Source organism: Anser cygnoides, chromosome 27 (genome assembly GCF_040182565.1).
Source record: "Anser cygnoides isolate HZ-2024a breed goose chromosome 27, Taihu_goose_T2T_genome, whole genome shotgun sequence".
Lineage (NCBI taxonomy): Eukaryota > Metazoa > Chordata > Aves > Anseriformes > Anatidae > Anser > Anser cygnoides.
Genome location: NC_089899.1, coordinates 159482 through 184229, shown reverse-complemented (window position 1 = coordinate 184229; position 24748 = coordinate 159482). Strand labels below are relative to the sequence as shown.

The 24748-nt window shown below is 50.4% G+C and overlaps 1 protein-coding gene across 20 annotated transcripts in view; it reads left to right on the top strand.

Moving 5' to 3' along the window:
* CELF5 (CUGBP Elav-like family member 5) overlaps positions 1-22814 on the top strand; it is a 40185-nt gene extending 17371 nt beyond the window's left edge. For 5 of the 20 annotated variants that reach the window (XR_010826724.1, XR_010826736.1, XR_007159386.2 and 2 more), the window contains 8 exons: positions 1528-1579; positions 10077-10205; positions 10799-10878; positions 12016-12162; positions 16045-16189; positions 16875-17021; positions 17510-18958; positions 19070-19172. Coding sequence is in view for 4 of the 20 variants with exons in the window: in XM_066983922.1 (XP_066840023.1) it covers positions 1528-1579; positions 10077-10205; positions 10799-10878; positions 12016-12162; positions 16045-16189; positions 16875-17021; positions 17510-17739; positions 18856-18958; positions 19070-19197 (1161 nt within the window). In the remaining 16 variants the exon portion in view is untranslated. Of the gene's footprint in view, positions 1-1527; positions 1580-10076; positions 10206-10798; positions 10879-12015; positions 12163-16044; positions 16190-16874; positions 17022-17509; positions 18959-19069; positions 19235-19715; positions 19799-19959; positions 20999-21140 lie in introns of those variants that run through there. The other 15 variants (XR_010826725.1, XR_010826737.1, XR_010826734.1 and 12 more) reach the window with 13 other exon arrangements.
* Positions 22815-24748: the final 1934 nt, after the last annotated feature.

The following is a 24748-nucleotide window of genomic DNA, read 5'->3' as shown; positions in this document are numbered from 1 at the left end:
CCATGGGGCAGGGGCAGGGTAACTCGGGGTTGATCCCAGCTTGGGCTCCTCATCCTGCCTGAGATCCACCAGTCAGCGGAAGCCAGCTCACAGCCCCAGGCTCTCCCATGCCCAGCGGTCAGGCTTTGGCAGCCGTGTACAGCAGCCCATTACCTGCTGGCTGGCATCTGTCCTGTAAGCTGCTGAGTTACCTGACAGGCTGCCTCCGGCTGCTGTGGATATAGTCTCTACCTCAGTTTTCTGGCCTGTCTGGCTCAGCCACCACCCGGAGCCTCACAGTAGTGCGCTTTTTGCATGCCGGCTTCTAATCACATTTCAGTTTGTTACTTATGGCTTGATTTCATTTTCTGTTTTGTTGTTGCTGTTTTTCCAGAGGGTGTTTCCTAAGAGAGAGGGCAGAGTATTGCTGGACCTGCAACTTCTGTGCAGGTCTAGCCTGCAATATTCCTGATTATTTTGGTATTCTGAATGTCGCTGGTTCAAGTCACTGTCAGCCTTTGAGAATGATGCTGATAGAGACATGGCATGAGATGGGCTGTGAATGTGGAAATCTGCCTTGTACACCATTCCTTGGAGGACTTTCTGGCTCAGATAGATCCTGCTAGCCTGGGGAAGAGGCTACAGTTTGTCTCTTCCCTTTCTGGGAAGAGACAGTACCATACCATCTAGCAGACGAGTTTTGCCCTGCTTTGCAATTCAGCCAGTTAAAGCTGTGAGTTACTTAATCCAGCTGCTCCTGGGCAGAAGCGTCCGTCTGTTTTACCTGGAGAGGGCTCATATCAGGTGGGCTTGCTGTGGCTCATTGCTTATGGTTGGATTATTGCTGATGACACTAATGGGTGCAAGAGAGGTAAGCGGCTGTTCTCCGCAACCAGGTGTAAGGATTTTTTGTCACTTTCAACCATAACATTCCCTCTATGGTCAGGAGACACAGCTGGAGAGCAGCACTGCCTTTCTTTAGAGCCAGCCTGGGGCATGGAGCATGCTCTGACTGCAGGAGGGCTGGGGAGGGGGAAATATAGCATGCCAACTTGCTGTTCAGAGGCATTCTTTGTTCCTTCCTGCTAAGAAAGTGAGTGGCTCCATTAGGCGAGGTGACCATGCCTGCACTGAGTCAGAGCAGGCATCACAAGAGCTTCCAGGCACGGTCTGACCTTAGGCCACCCTGACCACCGTGCAGGCTCCAGTCTCATGACGATGACCTGCTTCATTGGAGTCCTTTCTTTGCCATTAGCTGTGTCTGGAGGAAGCGGAGGTTTGTGCATGGTGGACATCTCCAGGAGAGCTGTTCCCTGCAGGCCATCAGCTGAGCAGGGAGAAGTGCCTGGTTTCCTTGTGAGATATCTGAAATCTACCAGGTCCATTCTCCAAGGGTTCTGGTTGTCATCACAATGCCGTTGTTCCCGTCGGATACTCTCCTATCCCACACAGCAGGCAGAAAGGGGAACCCTGGTACCAGTGTCATCAGCACCATGTGCCGGGCAGATGGGCCAAACTCTAACCCTCTGCATTTCTTTTTCATTGCAGATGGCACGCCCGATTCAGGTGAAACCCGCAGACAGCGAGAGCCGTGGAGGTAGTTGTCATCTCTCCTTGTTTCTCCTTTGGTGGCTTTGTGGTTGTGAGGGGATCAAGCAGAGAGACAGAGTCCTGACCTGGCCTTCCCCTTCAGCATTCTGTGTGAATGGATGTTTGTATGTGGCAGGGATTTGGGGTTGGGTGGGAGGGAGAGGCGAGGAATAGGCTTTGATGGGGACTTTTCAGTTTGGCTCAGCAGGCAGCTGAGAGCACCCCAAGCTGTAAGGGCTGTAGCGTGGCTGACCACTCCGTTCTCTTCCCAGTCCTTGGGGGGTACTGTTGGCCTGGCACTGTCTGCCCCAGGGGGTTGCTGAAGCAGGCATGCACATTTGTGTGTGGCATGGGGTCCTCGAAGGTGTAAGCAATTGGGAAGAGATTTCCTATTATTTCCTTTCTTCCTTTTATTGGGTTTCAGCCCAAAAAAAGCCAGATCAGTGCAGCAGCACTGGCTGTTTAACTTGTTCAGCTTTGGTGCTCCATGGCTGATTCTCCTGTCTGCAGCTCACCCCTCTGCCTCCCCCATCACTGTTGGACTTTCTCAGCCTCTCCACTGTCAGTACTGCAGCAGCCCCCATCACGCTGCCATGGTCCAAATGCTGTTGCAAAAAATAGCATGTGGAAATGTCTCTGAAGGAAAAGGATCCTGAGTTTAAGCCTGAGATGGAGGTGCTGGCAGCCTGCAGGGGGCCAGCTTGTTTAGGGCAGCATATACTGAATAGTGCAGAGCTGGAAGACTGAGAACTGGAGAATCTTTCTTAAATTAATGGGGAGCTTACAGCAGCTCAGATGTCTCCTTCAGGTGGAGAAGGTTTGCAACTCCAGCTCTTTCCAAATACATGAACTTATTTTGCTGCTTTTCCTTGTCTTACTGGTACATTTCTTTTCCCCTTCTTTCATTCCTGCATCTGCCTCCCCATTCCTTGTGCTGTTGGCGCTGCCTCCGAAAGCAGTTTCTTGGTGGGGAGAATGTTTCTGAGACTATTTGTTCCTGTAGGGCAGCATATCCTGCATGCTGTGTTTAGATTTGGAATACCTTTGTTTTGGATTTTCAGGTGTCATTTCCAAGCAGCTTGTAGTGACTTTGGTTTATTGCACCAGCAGAAACATGAGATATATTTTGTAATATTTTATACGAATGTGTGTATTTACGTCTGTGTGATCCTCCTTTAAAAAAAATGTTTACCCGTTTAAGTCAGATCATTTTTTCCAAATAGTATCTGCGGGTTTTCATACTTACTTGAGAGATTAGACATCTGACTTCTACTGAAATCTGGCCATTTTTATTCCTTTTGTCTATGCTGAAAATCCCGGCCATTGCACCTATGGACATGTTTCTTTTGAAAAGAGCCATGGCTTCACTTTTATACACAGCTCTGCTTAGTGTCACAAAACGTGTTGGAACTTAACATCTCTGATGCCTTTCTCCTTTGTGAAATAGAGCTGAAACAGGTCAATAGGTTCAAAAGTTGTTAGTAAGGGTTGCAGACACACACACAGAGCACTGCTGCACATTTCTCTGAGCATTTTCAGACAGGAAATGTTTCCATGACAGCGACGTGGGCAAGACCCCTTAGATAAAATCTGCTTCCTCTGAGAGGAACTGCTTAGTGCTGTGTCTGGGCTTCCTTGCTTACACGGCTTTCGGATGCCGAAGAGCCACATGCCTGCTCAGGCGTGCTGTGGTGCCCCGGAGAGCCAGCATGCAGTCAGCTCTTCCCCCCCGGCTGCCCACGGAGCCCTGCTGCAGCACAGCAGCGCAGCACAGCGGGCAGAGGAACTGACTGTGATTGTTGACACTTTCCAGTCCAGCCTAACATAATCAGTGCCCTGTCCTGTAGTCTGGCACCTTCCTGCAGATTCCCCAACCCATCATCCTGTCCCTGCTCTGGCCTTCCCTCCCAAGGGCAGCCCCTGCATGGATCTGCTGCAGGGTTGGGATGGGGGTGCTGGGGCTTGGTGCATGTGTGAAGTCCAGCGACCTCCTCTGGACAGGGCTGTGCACCTGTCTGTGTCTGTAGAAGTGCTAAGTATATAACAGCAATGGATCCAGTAATAATGATTAGCAAGTGTTCCATTCTGTTCCTTGCAGCTTGTATCCCATTATTGTACAAGTAGCTCAATCAGCATCCTTTGATCGGTTCTCTAGTGAAAGGCCACTGTGCAGCATGAGTAAGATGATCTTAGTCTGCCAATTATTTTTTGCTTTCCCTACAGCAAGATGAGCTTTATTTCTAAGGGGGAAAAAACAAAACAAAACAAAACAAAACTTTAGTGACTTTTTAATTAATTTTTATTATTATATTATTAGCAACATTCACCCCAAAGTATTTCAGATGCTGCCTAATCTAGCAGAGCTGGGCAAAAAGTATACATTAACTTTAAAAAATGTGTTTCTATTTCACCATGCCAAAAAGAAAGATTTCTTTTCCCCTTCCCACAGAATTGGTGCAAAAGCGGCAATTTTTTTGTCTTTCAAGGAAAAGGCAACAAAGAAGAAATTACCATTTTTTCAGCACCACTTGCTTCTCATTCAAAAAGGCTTTCTTCCTGTTTTCATCCTGCTGAGGTGTTTCATGGTAGGAGAAAAAATGGTCTTTTTTGACCAAACTCTCCCTTTGCTCCCCCTCTCCCTAGGGATCGCTGTTTTCCCAAGTGGGAATCTCAGAAACAGCCGTTCTTACTGAAGTGTTGGAAAGTCTGTCTGTCTTACTGTCATTTGAGAGGCAGCAGTCTCCATTTTCCCAAGTCTTCATTTCCGTCCCCATTCCCAGTAACTTCCACACCACGTCTGCCCCCAGTGCTGGGACGCAGCTAATGATGGGGATTTGCCAGGGAACCCTGGACCTGTCTCTGGGAGACTTTTGTGCTGAGGCCTGTGCGTCCTACAGCCTAGAGAAAGGCAGATGGGCAACTCCTGTGCTGCATCCATTGCCACTGCCTGCCTGTTGACAGGGCTGGTAATTAGCTGGGCTAATGCTACGTGTGGAAATGAGACAGCTGGGCCCTGGAATGCCCTGCTGTGCTCTGAACACACGTCTTACCTCTGCAGAGCTGCTACCTTTAGCATAGCTTTTCCCCATCAAGCCCCATTATACTTTGGCTTCTGAAATGCTTGGACTTTGCATTCCTGCTCAGCTTTCTCTTCACATGTCGTCAAGAAACTTGGCTGAGCCTAACCAATTCAGCCTTGAGCTTCACCATATAATGCCCATGAAGTCAGAAGATAAGAGGAGCTAATTCCTTATCCCTTCTTTCTGCTCCTTTGCTTCATAATATTTATATTGCGGATACTCCTTTTCCTCTGGAAATGCCAGTACAGGAGCGCATGTTTATAAGCAGAGGATTTTGTTAGGGAAGCAGCAGGGACTAGGAAGACGCATGACTCTTCAGCAGGTCATAATATGCAATCGTACTGGTGAAGCTCTGCCGCTGGAGCCACCCATGACTCAGCTAGGTTGTGGCCTATTAAAGCTGGTATTCTATCAAGTGAAATCCTAGTCAGATGCAGCCAAAGTACTGAAATCTGCTTTACCAGAGAAGCAGAGAGTCATTGTGATGCCTCAGATTGTTCTTGCAGGCAGTGCATGATGGATGACGTCCCCAGACTGCTGACCCTCTGGGCACTGAACCTTTTAGGGACAGAAAAACAGCAGTCTTAAGGTTAGAAGGATAAAGGGAAAGATGGTAGCCAAGGCGCTGTTTCTTGCTAGCTTTCTCACAGCTGGAGTTTGCCATTGCCTTAGCAAATTTCATCCCAGAGGGCGCACACATCTTGCACATGACAGAAATCTCGCTTCCTTCACTCACCACAAAAATGCATCTGCTTCTGGAATCACAGCAGTTGTTGTTTGCCAGCCATGCTGTGGTAGGCTGGAGGAGATGAGTAGCAGAGCAAAAAAAAAAACTGCTTGGGTGAACACAGGGAGACAGGACAGGGAGGCACGCTTTTGGTAAATTCATTGGGCTCTGAAATCTCTAAGCTTATGGAAGGCGCCACAATCTGTAATGACTGCAAGTGTCAGGGCATCAACTCTTCTTTCCAGCAACGGAGCAGAGCCCAGCTTTGGCTCCTGGGTTGCTTCTTAGAGGCTGCATATCCAATAGCACTTGTGTCTGGGAAACCATGCAAACAGATGGGGTGCTTACAGGGAAAAGCAGCCTTTTGGAGTCTGAACACCTGCCTCCCTCCAGCCCATGTGCCTTGCTTCCTTCCAGTTTCATTGCAGGGCTCAGAAAACAGTGGCTCCTGCAGGATCCACGACAAACTGGAGTTCTCCGTGTGGTGGAAGCAGCATCAAGACAGCACTCTACATTTGTCCAAATCAGATTGCTATTTCCAAAGGTTTCCGTTGTGATTCTCCTCTTGTCAGAGAGGTGGCTGAGCAAGTTTGCAGATTTGGAAAGAGCCATTCCCTGTAACTGTAGCCCCATGCTGGCAGGAGGTAAAAGAAAGACTTGGGCAGGGCAGAACTACTTGAACAAGGGAATGGCTGTATATATCAGTGAAGCTCTGCTCTGCATTACCCTTGAAAGGAACTTCCTTTATCCACTCCAGGGGCTCACACCTCTCAAATTAAGCACCCTGAGTTAAGTACATGATGTTGGAGCACCATCATTTGTCTCCTGGTCTAAGGGATGCTATTCCTTGTGCTGAAGCGGCAGTTGTGGCCAAGCCCTGGAAAGGTTGTTATGGGGATATCTGGATACTCAGTGTTACTACACCCTGCAGAAGGAATTTGCTAGGAAAAAGATGCTGCCTGCATGAATTCAGAGGAGGACCTGTCGTTCTGGTGCAGGCTTTGTCAACTCCTTCCTCCTTTCTCTTCTGCCTCTGATGTGAGCCCTAGAGGGCCAAGAAGAGATGGAGTGAGGGGGCAGAGGAGCTTGTCTGAGCTTCTTGTGAGACCTGGAGCACTCCGCTGCACTGAGTTGATCGGACAGCTAGCCCAAGCCCATTAGCGCTGCATTAGTACAGAAAGCTCGCTGCATACCCGAGGAGATTTGCTGCGAGACCCATCCCATCCACAACCAACTGCTTGAGTGGGCTGCCTCCCTTTCCCCGGTCCTTGCTGCTGACAGCTGCTGGCCAGATGGCACAAATCCGCTGGGTTTAAACAGGAGCAGTGGCCAGTGCTTGCGTGCCCTCCCTCTTGTGGCTGAAGCATTCAGCCTTAACCCCTCGGCTGTTCCCATGGTATCTTCATCCCGACCTGCTCTGCACTCGCCCACCTCCTGCTGCTGCCTGCCTGCGCTGAGCACGTTTCCATGGGAACTCAACAGCCAGGGATCAGAGACAATTTTCCTGCTTGCTGGACAGCATGGGAAATTGCCAATCAGAAGATGAAAAACAAGATCTGGAGGGAAATGGAGGACAAATTACAGGAGGAGGGTGTGCTGTTGTTACAAGTCGGGGAGTGAAGTTCTTGCAGTGCTGCCAGAGTCCCTGCTGGGGAGCCAGTGACCACTGCTGTCGCTTGAGGATGACAGCTGATTTGTGATCTACAGCACTGAGAGTGATGACAGCAAACATCAGGCGAAAGAGCTTACAGGGTTTCACCCCAGTTGCAGAGATGAGGCAGCTTGGTCATCGGTAGGGGAATGGCCCTGCTTGGAAGCTGCCCAGAGCAAGAGGGCACTGGAAGGGTGGTTGGGTTCCAACACGTTGATGAGAGTCAGCAGCAGAGGAGCCCATTAGCAGGTCCCCAGTCCTGCTTCTTAGGGGCACAAGTCTGGATTCTTTCCCCACATGCAATCTTAGGAACTAGGCTGTATGAAATGAAAATAACCGTGAAGAAAAGCCTTCTCTTATATTGTCAGTGATTCCACCCCGCTTCTAGTATTGCCATTCTGAGCATTCAGAAGAGATTCAAAACCAACGGGTGTGGTTTTGTTTTTTTTTTTATCACGGTTTTAAGCTGTTCTGCAGAGGCAGAAAAGCTGGTATTTTTTTTCTTCCAAACTCAGAAAAGAAAAGCTGAAATACCCAAATAAAAACAGGACTTCCAAAACATTCTGTCAGCAAGCTCTATCAAACAACAGAAGACCTGCAGCAAAGCTGCAAGGACTGAGACCAGCTTATGCTATTTTAGTGGATCTTTCTCAAAGTACAGGGTAAAGAAAAATGCTTTTGATGTGACAGAAACGGTATGAGGATGAAACCACAAGAATTGTCCTGGAAATTTCAAGGCCCTCTGAAGGAGAAAACAGATAGCAGTTCATGGTTTAATGTCGTCTGGATTACAAGTTGATGAGGTTCCTTTTTGTTCAGTGCCTCCCTTGCAAAGTTGTGGCTTCTTGCATCCATTAGACTGCTGCTCGGTGGAGTCTTAAGCTTTGCGTGACTGTGGTAACTGTCAGGTGTTTGCACCAAATTAGTCATCAGCCAAAACTAGAACCATTTATCTGACCCCTGGGTGGGGGCAGATGCTGTCGTATTGCTAATGCAGCTGTATGGTACCTGGTCTATTAGCTCCTGTGCCTGGGCATTGCCAGAGCACTAAATTTTGGATGGACTCGATCAACTGAACTAGTGCCTCCAAAATGCAGCCACTGCTATGCAGGTGCAGGGAGGAATGTAGAAAGAATAGGAAGAAAAATGGAAGGTGATGAAATTCCCACAGGTTTAGTTATTCAGAGAATTAAGAAAATGGGAAGCTGGGTAATTTGGCCGTTTAACAATACACAAGACCATATATTTCAGCCACTTCCAGTGATATAAATCAGGAGTATGTGTTTGGGACTGTGTAAGAGCCTTGGACTCAGCCCTTTATCCACAGTGGATCAAAGTGGCACCTGTGTTGCATGTATATCTAGTGCCCAGAGGAGTACTGTGCCTGCGTGAGCTTGTGCTTGGGTTCAGCAGGATGGTGCAGCCATAAAAGTGGTTTGCTGTGCTGCCTGCATGGTGGAAGAGTGCATCTGTCTGCACGTCCCTTCCGCTTGCTGAGGAGGTTTCTCTATGAGCGTACTTGCTGGGTGTGGGTCCGTGTGCAGGCGTGTTCCTGCCCCGTGCATGAGCCTCCCACTCCTATGTGCTTTGTCTGTGAATGTTGTGCATATGCATGTGCTTTTCTGCAAGGAAGCAATGACACGCGGACACTTCTTGCACGTCTTCCCAGGTGTGTGGTGTGGAAGGGGAGCAGGAAGGCAGCGTGCTCGTGCACCTGGGAAGGAGTCATTCTCTGACCTGGGGCTTTCCCTGCAGTGTGATGTTTGGCCATACGCACACACCACCACCCCTGCAGCCCGCTCTGTTGTTGCAGCTTCAAGACCTGTTGTTTTTCAGGTCATTGCACTCAAACAGATAACAGCTTCCTTGCTATTTTCGCTGACATGTGTCACATTACATTGGTTTTGTTTGAAGCCAGCCCCTCCAATCCTGTCGCTAACAATAAGGAATCCTCTCTCACTGCTCCTCCCAAGCCACATCCTGACATGTTCACTCCTGTGGGTCATGTCTCCCTATGCATGTTTGAAGCAGTGGGGGAATGTTAACTCTTAAGTTGACACGACCATCTCACAAAAGTAGAAATAAGGCTGACAGTGGGGCTGGGATTTTAATGCTGTGCTATTTTAATAGCTGTTCCCAGCAATCTGTGGAGGATGTTGCCCCAACCGCTGGTGTGTTTGTGCCTGAATGAATGGCATCAGGCTGTGTGATGGGCCCCTGTGTGGACTGATGGATGGGGGGAGAAAGCCCTGAATGCCACCTCCACATTTGCCAGTCCCAACAAAATCATAATCATCACTGCTCCCTTCTGATGGAGGAACCCAGAAAGACCCTGCGCACAAGTCTTGGATGTGTTGGCCAGCCTCTCCCCTGGCTCCCCAGTGTGACCTGGGTACAAAATGCCTTTGTGGGGGGGGGGGGGGGGAGGGAAACATGGAGCTGTTTGTTGACTCTCACCTGACTGTCTTGCATTCGGCTGATCCTGGTTTGACACAAACGGGCACTCGTTTATTCCAAGTCTTAGAGGACAGCTGGGGAGACACACTGGTTAGACTGGGGCTGGGAAGAGCAAATTGAAGTGAAGATGCTTAGGTACGTAGCAGCTGTGGAAGTGGTGATCTTGGATAGAGGGAAACAGAAGCCAAGGGTCCTGTATTTATTCACCCTGCCTGGGATGGTCTGCTGTATTTCCTGAGGTACCTTCTTGAACTTCAGATATTGTATAATAAGGGTATAATTGCCCAGGCAGCTTTTCTTATTACCATTTGCACTGGATCATCCAAAGGAAAGGGCTAATGAGCAGGAAATTATTACTCTTTTGCTTTCCTTCAGGGAGGGGAGGACAGGGGAAGCCACAGAAACCTTTGCATGTGTGAGGAGCTCAGGAAGATCCAGCAGACTTAGCCTGAGATGCATTTCAGTCAACACCAAAACATTTCCATCCCAGGCATGTTTTCAACACGAGGCTGCTTTGTGCTTTAGTGTCCCTATCCTCCTGCTTTGGACTGTGTGCCTCATAGAAGGTTGATGTTTCTGTGTTTGCCCCTAGGGGACAGGAAGCTCTTTGTGGGCATGTTAAATAAGCAGCAGTCTGAGGATGACGTGCTCCGGCTCTTTGAACCGTTTGGGGTCATTGATGAATGTACAGTGCTGCGTGGACCTGATGGTAACAGCAAAGGTGTGAACCCCTCGGTGTCGTACCCTTCCTCCCTGCTCTTCAGGTAGTGCTCACCTGCCTCACAAATAGTGCCTCCTTTCCACTGGGGCACTTCTTCCCTCACTACATCTTTATGGGAACCTGTAATCCAGCCAGGCACAGGGAGTAAGGCAGGAAGAGCTGTCTGCTGCAAGAAAAGACTGGGGAAGATGGACAGAGACCTAGATGAAAGGAGGGGAAGCAGAGAGCAATGAGTAGCTGAGTTATCAGGATCGCTAGTGAGCCCGTTGGCTCAGTCTGGGTCTGCAGTTTGAAATGTTTGTACCCACAACAGGGGGTGCATAGAGAGTTTGGGGAAGAGGTAATCGGGGCAGAGGTGGAGATGGTGGCATCATCTATAGGGTGCATCATTGAAATGACAATTTGAAACCCTTCCTGTTTTTTTCAGGATAGAGTACTTGGGACGAGTCATCCTTTTTGTTCCCCACTTTCTCAGGGTGGCTTTCCTTTGCCCTGCCTGAGACTCGGATACTGTCTCTTGTTTGGCTATGCAGAGGGCACTGTCACAGCAGTCCCATCACTGCGTCTCCTGTGCTCTTTCTGTCCCTTTCCAGGCTGTGCTTTTGTAAAGTTCTCATCTCATACAGAGGCTCAGGCAGCAATCCACGCACTCCATGGCAGCCAGACAATGCCCGTGAGTATGAGGCCAGGGTACCTACCCTCTTACTAATTCTCTTTCCCATCGCCCTGTTGCAGGGAACTCCCTTTGTCCACAACTATGACAGGTTCAACTGCAGTTGGCAGCTCATACGGTTGTGGGAGCTGGGTGCATGTGTGCACATCTGTGCTCTTGTCTTTGGGAACCATCCTGTCTCCTGGGCTGGTGTGTGTGTCTGTGTTTGCCCAGACTGGTGGCGACAATACTTTCATCTGTAAAGGCTAAATAAAAGAGAGCCAAGGACCAAGCCATGAATCTGTCTTGGAAACAGCTACCCAGAGTAGTTCAGAGCAAGGTGCAAGCTAGCGCTTCAGCAGTGCGAAGTCAGGACTCCAGTGCTGAGCACGCTCCCTGGCCTTCTCCCATGGAGGTGTCGGAGGAGGCCTCCGGGGCAGGCTGGGGGTAGGTGGGAATGCCTTGTGCATAGTGTGGGATTGTGTAACCACAGCTGTGCCCTCTCATGCAAGCGGAGCTGCAGTTGTCTCTCACAATTCAGGTTGGATATCAGAAAAAGGTTCTTCACTGAGAGGGCGGTTGGGCACTGGAACAGGCTCCCCAGGGCAGTGGTCACAGCACCAAGCCTGCCGGGGGTCAAGAAGCGTTTTGGACAACACTCTCAGACACGTGGTTTGATTTTTGGGTGGTCCCCTGCAGACCCAGGAGTTGGACTCAATTATCCTTGTGGGTGTCTTCCAACTCAGGATATTCTATGATCCTATGAATCTCTAACCTGGATTGGAGCAACGTGTGGACAGAACAGTGCATTGCTGCAGCAGGGCTATTTTCAGCTGCTGGGAACTGCTCTACCTATCCAACCAAGCTCACAGTAGTGAAGGCAGCCAGGGATGTCTGCACCCACTTGTGCAGCTGTGCAAAGCTGTGTGTGAGGGGAAGGGTGGGACAGGGAAGGTTGCATGGATGGATGGATGGGGAAGGGTATGGCCCAGGTTCCAGGCAGCTCCTGAGCACTTTCACTCCAATATTTGCTCTTCTGCTCCTCTTCCCGCTCCTCTCTGCTGCCTGCTATGCCCCATCCCACTTTGACTGCTGACTCTGGCTGTCCCCCGGCCTCCTCCCCCCCTGCCTCCTCTCTCTGTCTCTCTCTGTGCCTAGGGCGCCTCCTCCAGTCTAGTGGTGAAGTTTGCTGACACAGATAAGGAGAGGACCCTCCGTCGTATGCAGCAAATGGTGGGGCAGCTGGGGATATTCACTCCATCTCTCACCTTGCCGTTCAGCCCATACAGCGCCTATGCGCAGGCTGTGAGTATCATGCGTGTGGGGGGGGGGGAAGGCTGCCCTCTTGGCTGTGGGGCAACACCATACCTGGGCTGGGAGACCACAGACAGATCTCTAGAACAAATGTGTGAAAGCTTCCCGGCACCGAGAGTTGTTCCTGGCTTCAGTTTCTCAGTCAGCAGCACAGCCTGGAAGGGGTGACAGGAGAGATGTGGAACCTTCTTAAAATGAGGCTGTATTTCTCTGATGTGGTGTAGACTGGCGGAGGTGTCTGGGAACAGGTCGAGCCCGATCCAGTGTCTTTCTGTCTTGCTTTGTGGACAGCTCAGAGGCTTGATTATTGGGTGGTCTCTGCCAGACAGGGCCGCCTGCCAACTTGTGAACTCTTCAGGGTCCATGGCACAAATGTGTCTCACTTTCACTTTTGAAGAACCGTGAGAGCCCTGGGCGCAACCTCAAGTGTTTCCTTCTCTGCTGAAATTCTCAGGAGGGCCCTAATCTTCCCCTAGTGCTGTGCTTGGCTCCCAGGATTTTCTCTCTCAGCTAGCGTGACTGTGGTGTTCGCACGATGCTGGAGAGGGAGCGGTGGTGAGCAGAGGGTCAGAGGTGTTGCAGCTGTCTGACTTCTTCTCTGACAAGACTGGCTTTTCGTTGAATCTCAGTGAGGGAACCTCACTGCCTTGTGGTGAGGGTAGGGATTTCCACTGATGTTTGAGGTAGGTCCCAAAGTCAACAAGTCCGTGATCAGCTGTGGTGGAGCATCTTTCAGGTCTTGGTGACCGTCAATTTAAAGTCTCTCTGCTACCAAGTATAAAGCCCATGGAAAGGGGCTCAGAAATTGCTCAAGGTATGAGAGATGCTTGTGTCAAAGAAAGAAAGTTGGTGCTGCTACTGAAAGTAGTTTTCCTGGGTGACAAATAAATCTCTTCTTCCTACATATACGTGGACGCATCTTTCACCTGTGGCTTCAGTGGCTACTTGGTTTGTTTCCCTGTCTAGCAGAGACTGTCTGATTCTTCTTGTGAAATGGGGCTGAGTGTGGTTATACCATGCCGAGCACCAAGGCTGCCAGCAGAGAAATTGGTTGGAGGGGAGAGCCCTCTCTGAACGGACACTGCTGTCTCTTGCCAGGGCCAGTCTTTTCGATCTGGCTCTGACGTCCACAGACCATCTACACCGGATGTCCAAGGTTGTAGGTCTGCTCAGCTGTGGGCCAGCTCTGGCATGAACATTCTGACGTATCTTCTGGCGTCATGGAGGTGGTGCTGACTTGTGCATGGTGTGGTGCTGAAGGAGGCAGGAATGGGCCACACTCTGAGATTAATGGCAGAAAGTACTTTATTATCTTATGGCCCACACTGTGTAAGGCAGGAAAGCAGCAAGGTCTTCTGGACTCGGTTTTTAAATGTCCTCCAATCTTCAGAAAAGCCTGCTGATGACAACAGAGTCAGTCCTCAGCTGTGCTGCTTGCTTCTCTGCATCTTCTTTCTCCTCAGCTGCGTCTGTGAATTTGTTGCCTTGTCTCTGATTCTTTACCGACCTTCCTGTTCTGTGACTGTTTTGCCTTCATCCTTGATTCAGGACTCAGCCTGTCTCCCACTCTTTCAATACCTTTCTTCCTTTACATTTTACTTTCCAGTGGTTTGGGTTCTCTCCCCTTCTTTCTAAGGCACTGACCTCACACCTGATTGTTTCTTTGCAAGCGTCATCCCAGGCTATATTAGGTCTAAAGTTATTCTGATTTTCAAATAAGATTAATTAAAAAATAGGCAAACAGTGCGTGTTAGCTGATAGAATTTGAAAGAAAAATTTGCATCTTTATCTGGGAAATAGGACTGGCTAAGCAGCTGAAAACAGTTTGTTTAAATGCTAGAACCAGATTTTGATCCCAGGTGTCTCTTCTGCAAGTGAAAAACGAGTATTTCCTTCACTTCAGTTTGCTCAACAAGTTGGATTCAGTGATTAGTTCAAACGAAATCGAACTGGTTGGGAAACTGAAAAAAAATGTCAATACAGAAGAGGCCTGCAGAAGCAGTGAGTGCAATTTACAAACTGTATGTAGGGGTTGAATATTTCTTGTAGTTCATAAATCAGTTAGTTCTAAACACAAAACATTGTTTGTTTAAACACACGCACTTTTTCCCCGTTATTATGGTTCATTAAAGTAATTTGATTTATATAATGAAAACTATTTCAGCATGCTAGTTTGGTGCATTTGCATTTGAATGCAGGTCTTGTTCCAGCTAGAACCTGGCAAAGACCAGGCATTAATGAGAAAAAAGAAAATCAATATTCATCTAGTAGGTAAGAAATGCATTGGTTTCTGCGTGCTTAAATGGAGAAAGTGTGAAGATAGGACTAGGAATATGTGCAGGCTGCTTGTCAAAGGGATGGCCTTCTTTAGCAGGACTTCAGTGCTCTCAGGAAGATCGCGTTTTGCTGTGGCTCCAGGTGAGTGGTTCCCAGTAACGTGAGTCAGTCCTGCTCCAGGGGAATCACTCCAAAGACAACGTGGATGCTAACAGATGAAATGATTTCAGGGCACCTGCTTTCTGGGGGCAAGCGGTAGCGAACCCCTTTGCTGTCAGTGCAGAGACTCTGCTGCATGGTGTGCTTGGGTGGCTGCCTCAACCCCCCAGGCAGGAGGAGGCGCCACAGGGCTCTCCCCTGAACCTGCGCCGCCCTGCGCAGCCAGTTCCACCCCAGCCGCTTTGCTTGTGCCAACATAGAGAGACAGCAATGCCATGAAACTAGGCAATTACTCTTTTTTTTTTTTCTGCACCAGTAATAACTGTGGTATGGAGGAAATGAAGAGAAGGTTCAGCTAGACGTGAACTTGTTGGAGTTACCAGGTCTTCCAGCTGGGACCTGAACCAAGCTGGCAGACTCAGCCATTTGTAGACATGGCAGGTTACATGAGTGTGGTAGATTAATGTTGCTAAGGAGGCAATGGGATACACTTGTAGTTAACGTAAAGAGGATTTCTGTTTTTCTTGTTTTTGCCGTGTGCCACCCCAGCTCCTTCTGTGGAACAGTAGTTTCCAGAGCATTGCACCTATGCATCTCCAGCTCATCTTGCTTGACAGTGAAGACAGGGCTTATAAAGGGGGCTAGATCATTTTGCATCCAGAAGATAATCTTTGTTGCTGCCACACCCTGCAAGCATTCTGATTTAATCTTATGCCCCATAGCAGTAGTTCATGGCCAAACAGGACAAGAAAGACTTTTCTTGTCTTCCTCCTAACCCCATGCCCAAACTTAGTCCCCTTCTTTTGCAGCACGCACCTCTGCGTGGTCAGGTGTGTTATGGGACCCAGAGGAGCAGCCAGCCTCCAGCCCCAGGTGCAGGCTGCTGAGCTCAGGGAATCGCATGTCCTGCATGACCTGGGCAGACATTGGGTTGTGCATCTACCAGAATGGGTGCTGTGTCTCACAGCCCATTGTAGAAGCTGGGCGAAAGGAGAGGAGTTTGGACTGCGCTTCTCGAGCCACTTGGGTTATTTAACACCTGGCACAGACCCAGGAAAAGGGGCAGCGCTGAGAGAGGGGGCTGAGCGCCGCTTCCCAGTCTCTCCTTACTGCGGAGCTCCCTGAGCAGGGAGGGCCCCGTCGCCTTCCTTCCTGGTGCCTCACAGCTGGCCCTGCGCCTCGCTGCATGACACAGCCCCCAGCTGCTGGCCGAGGAGTGCTGGCCTGGGGCTGCGCCAGGCCGTCGTGGGGCTCCGGGGGCTGTGAGGCGGCTGGTGCTGCCAGGCCCCGCTGGGACGTGGGCAGCTCTGGGGGACACAGCGGGAGCCTGGCGGCTGGCTGGCCCCAAGTGCGCAAGGCCCAGGGCGACCCAAGGCCCAGAGTGGTGCCTGGCCCTGGCTGCGCAGGGCTTTGACGGCCCGTGGCCCTGCTTTGCAGCTGATGCAGCAGCAGACGACCGTCCTCTCCACCTCCCACGGCAGCTACCTGAGTCCTGGCGTCGCCTTTTCCCCGTGCCACATCCAGCAGATTGGTGCCGTCAGTCTCAACGGGCTGCCAGCCACTCCTATTGCACAGACATCAGGTGAGGCCTGGAGTGGGCCAGGACGCAGCAAGACTTTTGCTACCGCTGAGCCCACTGCTCCAGCATTAAGCATGGTGCTTATGCAGGTAAAAACAGTTACCACAGTCTTCTGGGATCAGCCTCTGCTTTAGTTCCCTTATTTTCTAACAATGAGCCGCTCCGGGTGGTAGTACTTAGTTCTGCACAGATTTCTGCACCCTCCCTGACAGCCTTATGTGTTTAGCTTATATTCCTCTTGTCCTGCTGGTGTTCCTCTCTGGAACAGTTGGTCCCTTCAGTACAGTATAGTAAAGAATGACCAGGTTCCCAGGATCGCACCTGACTGAGTACAGCAGTGCTGTTACTCGTTATCATCATCCCCAATAACAATATCAGCCATAAAGCACATTGGGTTTGAACATCTGTCAAGAACAGGGCTGCAGCATGCTAGCTGCTCTAAAAACGTGGATTAAAAGTGTTGTAACCCAAAGCTCTGAGAGCAGCCAGAACTAGCAACGCTGTACACACTCTTCTCACCAGTGCTGCCTCTAATTTTGCGAAAGCTCCAGTGCTATTATCTGACACCTGCAAGTGCCAACTAGAAGAAGTAAGAGCTTCATACACAGCAGTCTTGACAGGCAGATAGGAAGGAGCACAGGCTTTGCAGGACCTTGTCTCACATGGTATCTCCTTTCTTGCTCTGCAGGGCTACATTCACCTCCTCTCCTGGGAACAACAGGTGTGCCCGGACTGGTGGCACCCATTTCAAATGGATTTACTAGTGTGGTACCATTCCCAAATGGCCACCCAACCTTGGAAACGGTTTACACCAATGGCTTTGTACCATACTCAGGTATGGAGCGCAGGAAGAAAACATCCAGAGACCTTTGAAACTGCAGTTAGCTTCTCTTTTCTGGATTACCACACCAAACACTTTTTCTACCTGAAAGTAACTACCTGGAAGGAAGTTGTGGGGAGCTGGGGGTCAGCTTCTTCTTGCAGATAACTAGTGATGTGATAAGAGGGAATGGCCTCAAGTTGCGCCAGGGGAAATTTTTTCTCAGAAAGAATGGTCAGGCGTTGGAATGGGTTGCCCAGGGAGGTGGTAGAGTCACTGTTCCTGGGGGTGTTTAAGGAAAGGTTGGACGTGGTGCTTAGGAACATGGTTTGGTGGGTAATATTGGTGGTGGGGAGACGACTGGACCAGATGATCTTGGAGGTCTTTTCCAACCTTAATGATTCTGTGATTCTAGCCCCCTTCCAGCGAGACACTGAGACTCACTGGAGCCTGTGTCTGAGAGATTCCCTTTGCTGTGTGTCTGATTATGTTCTTCTTTGCAGCCCAGAGTCCTTCGGTAGCAGAGACTTTGCACCCAGCCTTTACAGGAGTTCAGCAGTATGCAGGTACCAGCTTCCCTTGTCTTCCTCGAGCCCTTGTGTGGCTGACCAGATCCTCAGGTAAACTGTTCTGTCTCCTTGGAATACAGCTGTGTATCCAACCACCTCCATCACTCCCATCGCTCAGAGCATCCCTCAGCCACCTCCCATCCTGCAGCAGCAGCAACGTGAAGGTGAGGATTAGGGTGGGAATGTGTGTGCAGGATGGAGCCAGGGGTTGTGCTCAGCTCCTGCACCCAGAGCTGATGGAAGGGAAGCAGCACAAATCTTTCATCGTTTGTATTGGAGCTGGGTTACAGAACCGGCCTTGTCTCTGCAGTGAGTGGACTGGAAGAGACAAGCTGCTGGTCAATGCTAACTTTCTGAGCTTATCCCTGGCCAGATGCTGCCTCATGCAATGCAGGCAAGAATCACTAGACCACCAAGCTTTGGCACCAAAGGTTAGCAAAGGAAGGTCAGCAGCTTCCCTACACGGACTGGGGAGGAGGGCACTTTATTTTTGCTGATGCCAGAACCACATTGGTATCAGTCAATCCAGTCTCTCCAATGTACTGTCCTCTCTCCTTGGCCTTCCTAGCATCAGGGTTTGTTTCTCAGCTTATTTCAGAACTGGCCTGGACAGAACTTGAAGACAAATGAATTCTCTGTCTGCTCCTGCTTCACATAGCAGGTGTTGGCAAGGGAACAGCTCCCCGTGCTTATCACACTCACATGGACCAAGTGAAGGAGTTGGCAGGACCAGGTTAGCCCATAAGTAGGATGTGTGGCAATCCAGGAGATTTCCAGTTTGGGCTGTGACTCATGGGTTGAATGCAACCACTGCATGGCTGTAGGCAGGGAGGCGTTGCAGCTTTCACGTAGAGCTATCTACTGCTTGGGGCAGTGCTGAGCAAGCCTGGGGAGCTGTGAACATGGAGCTGTTACCTCAGCTGATTCCCTTCCAGTAAAATGGCACCCAGATGCTCCCAGGGAGTTGTCATTTCCAGCACTCCAGGTGGGAACTGGGCAAGCTGTGAAAGTGAGTCTGCTGTCCAGAACCTCTAGCTCTCTGTATTGCCTCCCAGATGGTTTTAGAGAGCTCTCAGTACCCTTGATCCAGTAATCCACAAGCAAGGGGAGGTCAAGACAAAAAGAGGCAGTGCTGGGGTTCTCTTTCAGTGCTGTGCTCTGAGTTGAGCCCTCTTCTCTTCCCTTTCCCTTTGGGGGCTGTCTGTGCTTTGTCTCTCCCCATTACCCTCACGCCTGCAGGTCCTGAAGGCTGCAATCTCTTCATCTACCATCTCCCTCAGGAGTTTGGAGACAATGAATTGATGCAGATGTTCCTACCCTTTGGCAATATCATCTCCTCCAAGGTGTTCATGGATCGTGCCACCAACCAGAGCAAATGTTTTGGTGAGTGCTGTTACCCAAAGGCAAAGGGAGCATGACATAACTAGGACATACATGCATCGAGCGTGGAACCAACAGTGCTGCTACTATCTGTGTCTGTGTCCTGTCATTCAGGTTTTGTAAGCTTTGACAACCCATCCAGTGCACAAACTGCTATCCAGGCCATGAATGGCTTCCAGATTGGCATGAAACGTTTGAAGGTCCAGTTGAAACGACCCAAGGATGCTAATCATCCCTACTGACAGGAGTGAACAATCAGGAGTCACTTCTGCAGCACAGGTAAATCTGGCACCATCACAGTCCAGTTTCTACATGGTGCTGGCCATTGCTGGTGGGGGCAGCAAGGGCTGGCTTCTCCCTAAGGAGTGGGGAGCCAGGAGCTGAACACAGTAACGCAGATGGCAACATAGAGGCCTTTCCTGCCAGGGCCCAGGCCTACAGTACTTGAGCAAGCGAGCAAGACAAGCCTGGAGACAATAGCTGGGTTCAACAAGAGCCTAGATCATCAGGCAAGTTTGTGGCAATAAGGCAAAGCCAAGGCCAAGCTAGGGAGTTAATCTGCAGGCCAGTATCAGTATCAGGACTGGTAAAGGTAAAGAGGGTCAGACATAGTCTGGTGATTGCCAAGCAAATGTGTTAGACAAATCCAACATCAAGATAGGAAGACAATCCAGGGGTTGAGGTCCAGATAGCAAGCTGCATGACTGGGCATAGTCACAGCTATGGCTAAGGTGGAAACTCTCACATCTGTGACACACAGATCAGACAAGGACTGAAGGCACAGGCCTGAGCTGAAGTGAGGCTCCTGGACCCATGGGCACAGAGCATGGACAGAGGCCACAGGTGAGGCTAGGCAAGACTGTTAAGACCTATCAGTACAGTCAGGTCCCTGTTAGCCAGATGGGTTCAGATTACCTGCCTGTAGTCTAAGTAAGGCTTCAGCTTACGTTCTGCCACATCCCATAAACTATTCATCTTCCTAAAAAGATCTTAAAATCCAATAGGTCTGTTCTCACCTGTTGCATGTGCCCTGAAATTTGCCTGGAGACAATGCTTCAAGGGTAAGAAGGGACAATCCCATGACTCGTAAGGATGACAGAAAAACTGTTCAGAAGACAATTACCTCCCGATGCAGTCACACAATGATTTTCTGCTTTGTTCAGGGCAGTCCTAGTACAGCAGTTAACCACAGAGAAACCAAGTGCTCCTGTCTCAGGTGGGGACAATAAACTAGAATTGGGGCAAGAGAGGGCCATATCTGGAAATAGTTCAGTGTACTCATGACAGCTAGCTCCTATTTCTTTTATTTCCTGTGAAATTAAGGCCTATGGAAAGAGCCTGGAGCACAGCTAAGCCTGTATTGTGGTCTGCAGTGCCTATCCCCATGGCTACACAGCTGCACTCAATGGTTGCTACAGTGTCAGCTGAGCCTTGAGCAATCTGTTTCCTTCTCTGGTAGCCACATCATCAAGAGATGCTTATGAGCCCCAGGTGATGCTCTGAAGGGCCACAGAAGAGCTGCCTAATGTGAGAGCTGGCTGTCATAGAGCTAGTTCCTGCGAGCCAACAGACTGGGAACAAGGGAGGGCCGATCTTGATCCCATCTAATTGGGGTCATCTTCCTCCACATTTAAGCAGCAGCAACTCAAAGCCTGAGGTTTGCACAGATGTCCTCCTAATCTCCCAGTTCCCTCCCTCCTCCCTTTCTATTCAGGTGAAGGGAAAGCCGTAGGAAGAATTTATGCTTCGAGTTGATTTACAGACAGGCCTGTCAATTTATCAACTCTTTTGATGCCACCTCTTTCCTTCCTCTGCTCCCCGCTTACTCACCCCATCCTCCTTCTGCCCTCCTTCCTAAAACCATGGAAATTAAAGAGAAGAATCAGTATCGGCTCAGCAGGAAGATTCTTGCCACGACAGACTCACATATTTGCTGCTAATGTGGTGCACAGCAAAAGGGACCAGAAAATGAGCAGCCCCTGGGAACCCTAAGCTCTTCCTCTTGGGATGTGCTTGGAGTGCATGGACCAAGAAAACCCACTGGTGTGTCTCTAGGTTACTGCAGTGGCATATGGAACTTTAGCTCTGTCCCTCCCCCCCTCCCCATCTCCTGCCCCTTTCCTAGATAAATATAAGTATTATACAGTCTCTTTTTTTGTTTGTTTTGTTTTGTTTGTTTTTGAAGTGACTCACAGGACCAAATTTTTCCATTCAGAGACTGACTCCTTGCAAGAGGGGTTGGAAGCTAAGGGTTTACCTCTGCAGCAGTGTCTTCTCAGGAAGCACTGCAAATAGACCTGAACATTTTGAGAGGATGCCTGGATGGACAGAGAGCAAGAGAGAGAGCACATCTCTCTACTCAACATTAACAAGAAGCAAGGAGAAAGAGAACCACATACCTCCAGGATTAGGGCACAGCCAGCTGCTCAGCTCGTCACTCACCCACCAACCTTAGCACCAGCCTGGTTAAGGATCTCAAGAGCTTCTGTCTTACCCTTCCAAGGGCTTCTGCAGACCAAGCTCCTGGAATTTGGTGCCAAAGCCTATTGTGAGCACTCCTCAATTAGGCTGAAAGCACAGGAAATCAACCCTTTTACCTACAAGAACTGTACTGCCTCCCCACACATTGTACTGGCCCAACTTCATAGCTCTTTGTGGTAGCAGGGCATTTTTTTGATCAAGGGAGAAGATGAAAGTGTGAGCAAATGCCATCTCCAAAATAGTGACAGAAACCTCCCAGGGGCCACGTGCTGCCTCCACGTATTGGAAGTGGCCTAAAGCTGGCTAGCAGGCATTTCTGATTCACCAACCACACAGGACATATTCTCCATCTGAATTTAGCAAGAAGACTCACCTCTTGCACCCTCTGCAAAGCTTTCACAAACGAGACACAAGGATAGTATGTTGAAAGGTGGTTGTCATTCTTTTTTTCCCCACCACTCCCTCCAAGGGACAGATTATGCAGAATATATATACACACACATATATATACATACACTTATGCACAGAACATAGTTCAGAGCTTAACAAAGTTCCCTGAGTGAGTGTGTGGGGGGCATACTGACAAGGCAAAACCGTTTAATGACTTCAGTCTTTTCTAGTTTCTCTTAAAATAAGGAGGAAAGGAGGAAGAAAAAAAAAAAACAAACAAAAACAACCCACCCTCCTGAATAATTAGCTTCATTATTCCAGAATTTGATAAGGTATCAAGAACATTCCTGTGTGTATGTATGTGCATGTCTGTGTTCAAATGTGAACAGAGGGTTGGTGGAGAAAGGTTGATGCGATTGATCCTGAAGAGAGATCCAGGGACTTGAGAGGGATCCAGGGACTTGAGAGGACCTCGGCCACTTCTCATCCTCCTCCGGTTTCCCTTTGTTCATATATCTGTGGCATAGTTCTTTAAGTACCGTCACATCTCCTGAACCACCCCTCTGTATCTAATGCTGAGAGTTTACAAGAGAGATGGATGAAGCCGTGGGAGTCTGTGTGTTTCTATAGTCCATGTTTACTTATTGTAAATACCATTTTTATACTTAACATCTATTATGTATGTGATTTGTATAATGTACTTTATTTCTGCTACAATTAATTTCATGAAGTTTAAACTTAACCTAATTTTGAACAAAAAAGAAAATGACCAACAAATGCAAAATGGGAAGAAAAAGAAAAGGGGGGGGATTTTGGAAATGCTAGGTCAAGCTCGTTTAAAACAAGCATTTACAATTTCTTCCATCACAGTTACTGATGTGACTGTACACTGTTACAGGTGTGATACAAGCTTCATCAATGTCAAATTCCTTGCTCTGGTCTAAAAAAATCTTAAATTTATTTAATAAAAGTTTTACTTCCTAAGTAACTTGGGTTTTACTTCATGTGTTAGCTGCATCTGCTCTTATCTAGTACTTATACTTGAAGACAGTCACCGAAGGCTTGAGGCAACAGAAACCTGTTTCATTCAGCAAATTATCTGCAATCAGTTTAAAGTGCAGTGGGTTGTTTTTGTTTTTTTCCCCTTTTTTTTAAGCCCTCACCCCCCCCCCCCCCCTTTTTTTTAAATAAACTGCATCAACACATTGTAATTAAAGAGCAGAAGGATTGAAAGGTCGTCTTAGAGCTGCTGGTGCTTTACGCGTCTGTTCAAGCATCAGTCGTTACGGCCCAAGCCCACGGTCATGCTGATGTGGTACAACAGCCACGCCAGTACCAGTCGCGAGACCCACCACCAGTTACTGCCTCTTGGATGAGAAACCCAGGCTCCAACACTTGCTCGTTTGGCACAAGTACGTTCCGCAGCCCCAGCCTGCTGGTCTACAAGCACGCCCTCACACAACGGGCCGCCCCAGGAGGGGTAAGAGCTTTCTGTGGGTAGCGTGACTCCGCGGCCACACCAAGTAACGCCATTTGGCCCCTCAAGTTGTTCAAGCTGGAAGGACGCGCGTCACACCCAAACCAACGCCATTTTCTCCTCCAATTAGCCATGCGGCGGCATTAATAAGCCCAGCATGCAAATTTCTGCTGATTAGCTGCAAGCCCTGACCACACGGTGCTTGTTCGGGAAGTTTCTCCCAGACGCGTACGACGCGCGCTGCCCCCGCCGCCAGGCCCCCGCCGCCAGGCCCCCGCCGCCAGGCCCCCGCCGCCAGGCCCCCGCCGCCAGGCCCCCGCCGCCAGGCCCCCGCCGCCAGGCCCCCGCCGCCAGGCCCCCGCCGCCAGGCCCCCGCCGCCAGGCCCCCGCCGCCAGGCCCCCGCCGCCAGGCCCCCGCCGCCAGGCCCCCGCCGCCAGGCCCCCGCCGCCGCCCCCGCCGCCAGGCCCCCGCCGCCAGGCCCCCGCCGCCAGGCCCCCGCCGCCAGGCCCCCGCCGCCAGGCCCCCGCCGCCGCCCTCCTCCGCCGCCGCCCTCCTCCGCCGCCGCCCTCCTCCGCCGCCGGGCGCTGCCGGCCCAGCCCCCGAGCCGGGCCCTCCGCCGCGGCGGTTGGCAGCTGGAGGAGCCGCCCGCCAATCACGGCAGGGGGCGGGCCTGCCAGGCTTCCCGCCAACCGGGCCGCGCTGCCGCCGTCGCGCGGTCGGTGGAGAAGCTCCCGGCCCCGGGTGATTTGCATATTCCTCGCGTTTCAGCCAATCCGGTGCCGCCTGGCCGCGGCACCTTCCTTCCCTCACGAAGCCGAGCGCCGCCGCCCGCCCGGCCCGACCCGCGGGGGCAGGAGCGGGGCTGCCCCCGAGCCCCCGCTCCGGGCTCCCCTCTCAGCGCCGTTTTCGCACCGCCTTCCGCCCCCCTGCCGGGCCCGTGCGCCCCCAGCCAGCTTCCTGGTGCACGCCCACACCCGCTCCTTACGCAGACGCCCCCCCCCTTTTACTCCCCACGCGGTCCGCGGTCATCTTTTGCGGCAGGTGCATGCAGAGGTTTGCAAAAGCACCGGGGAGGGGGCTGAGGCTGGATGAAGGGTCTTTCTGTGTAAGCTTCTGTTCTTATCAAAGACTACTACGATCAGCTTGCAAATAAATCTTCTCCCATGTTGCTCCATTTCATCCCCTTCTTGCGCATGACTCACGCTTTCAGAGGTGCACGAAGTAAAGGTGCCGTTGACCAAAGCACGATGAAATTTGCTTCTCAGAGCCTCTCCGTGTGTGCTGAGCAGCTACAAGCCCTTAGCCATTACCGGGGGAGGGGGAGGAGGGAACGCACGTGTGAGGCATCCTAGTGCATGTCCCTTGTTGCGGTTCAAGCCCCACAGCTACTGGCCTCGGCAACGCTCCCAGGACCTCTGTTCCCAGCGCCCCTCTGTTGCCACTA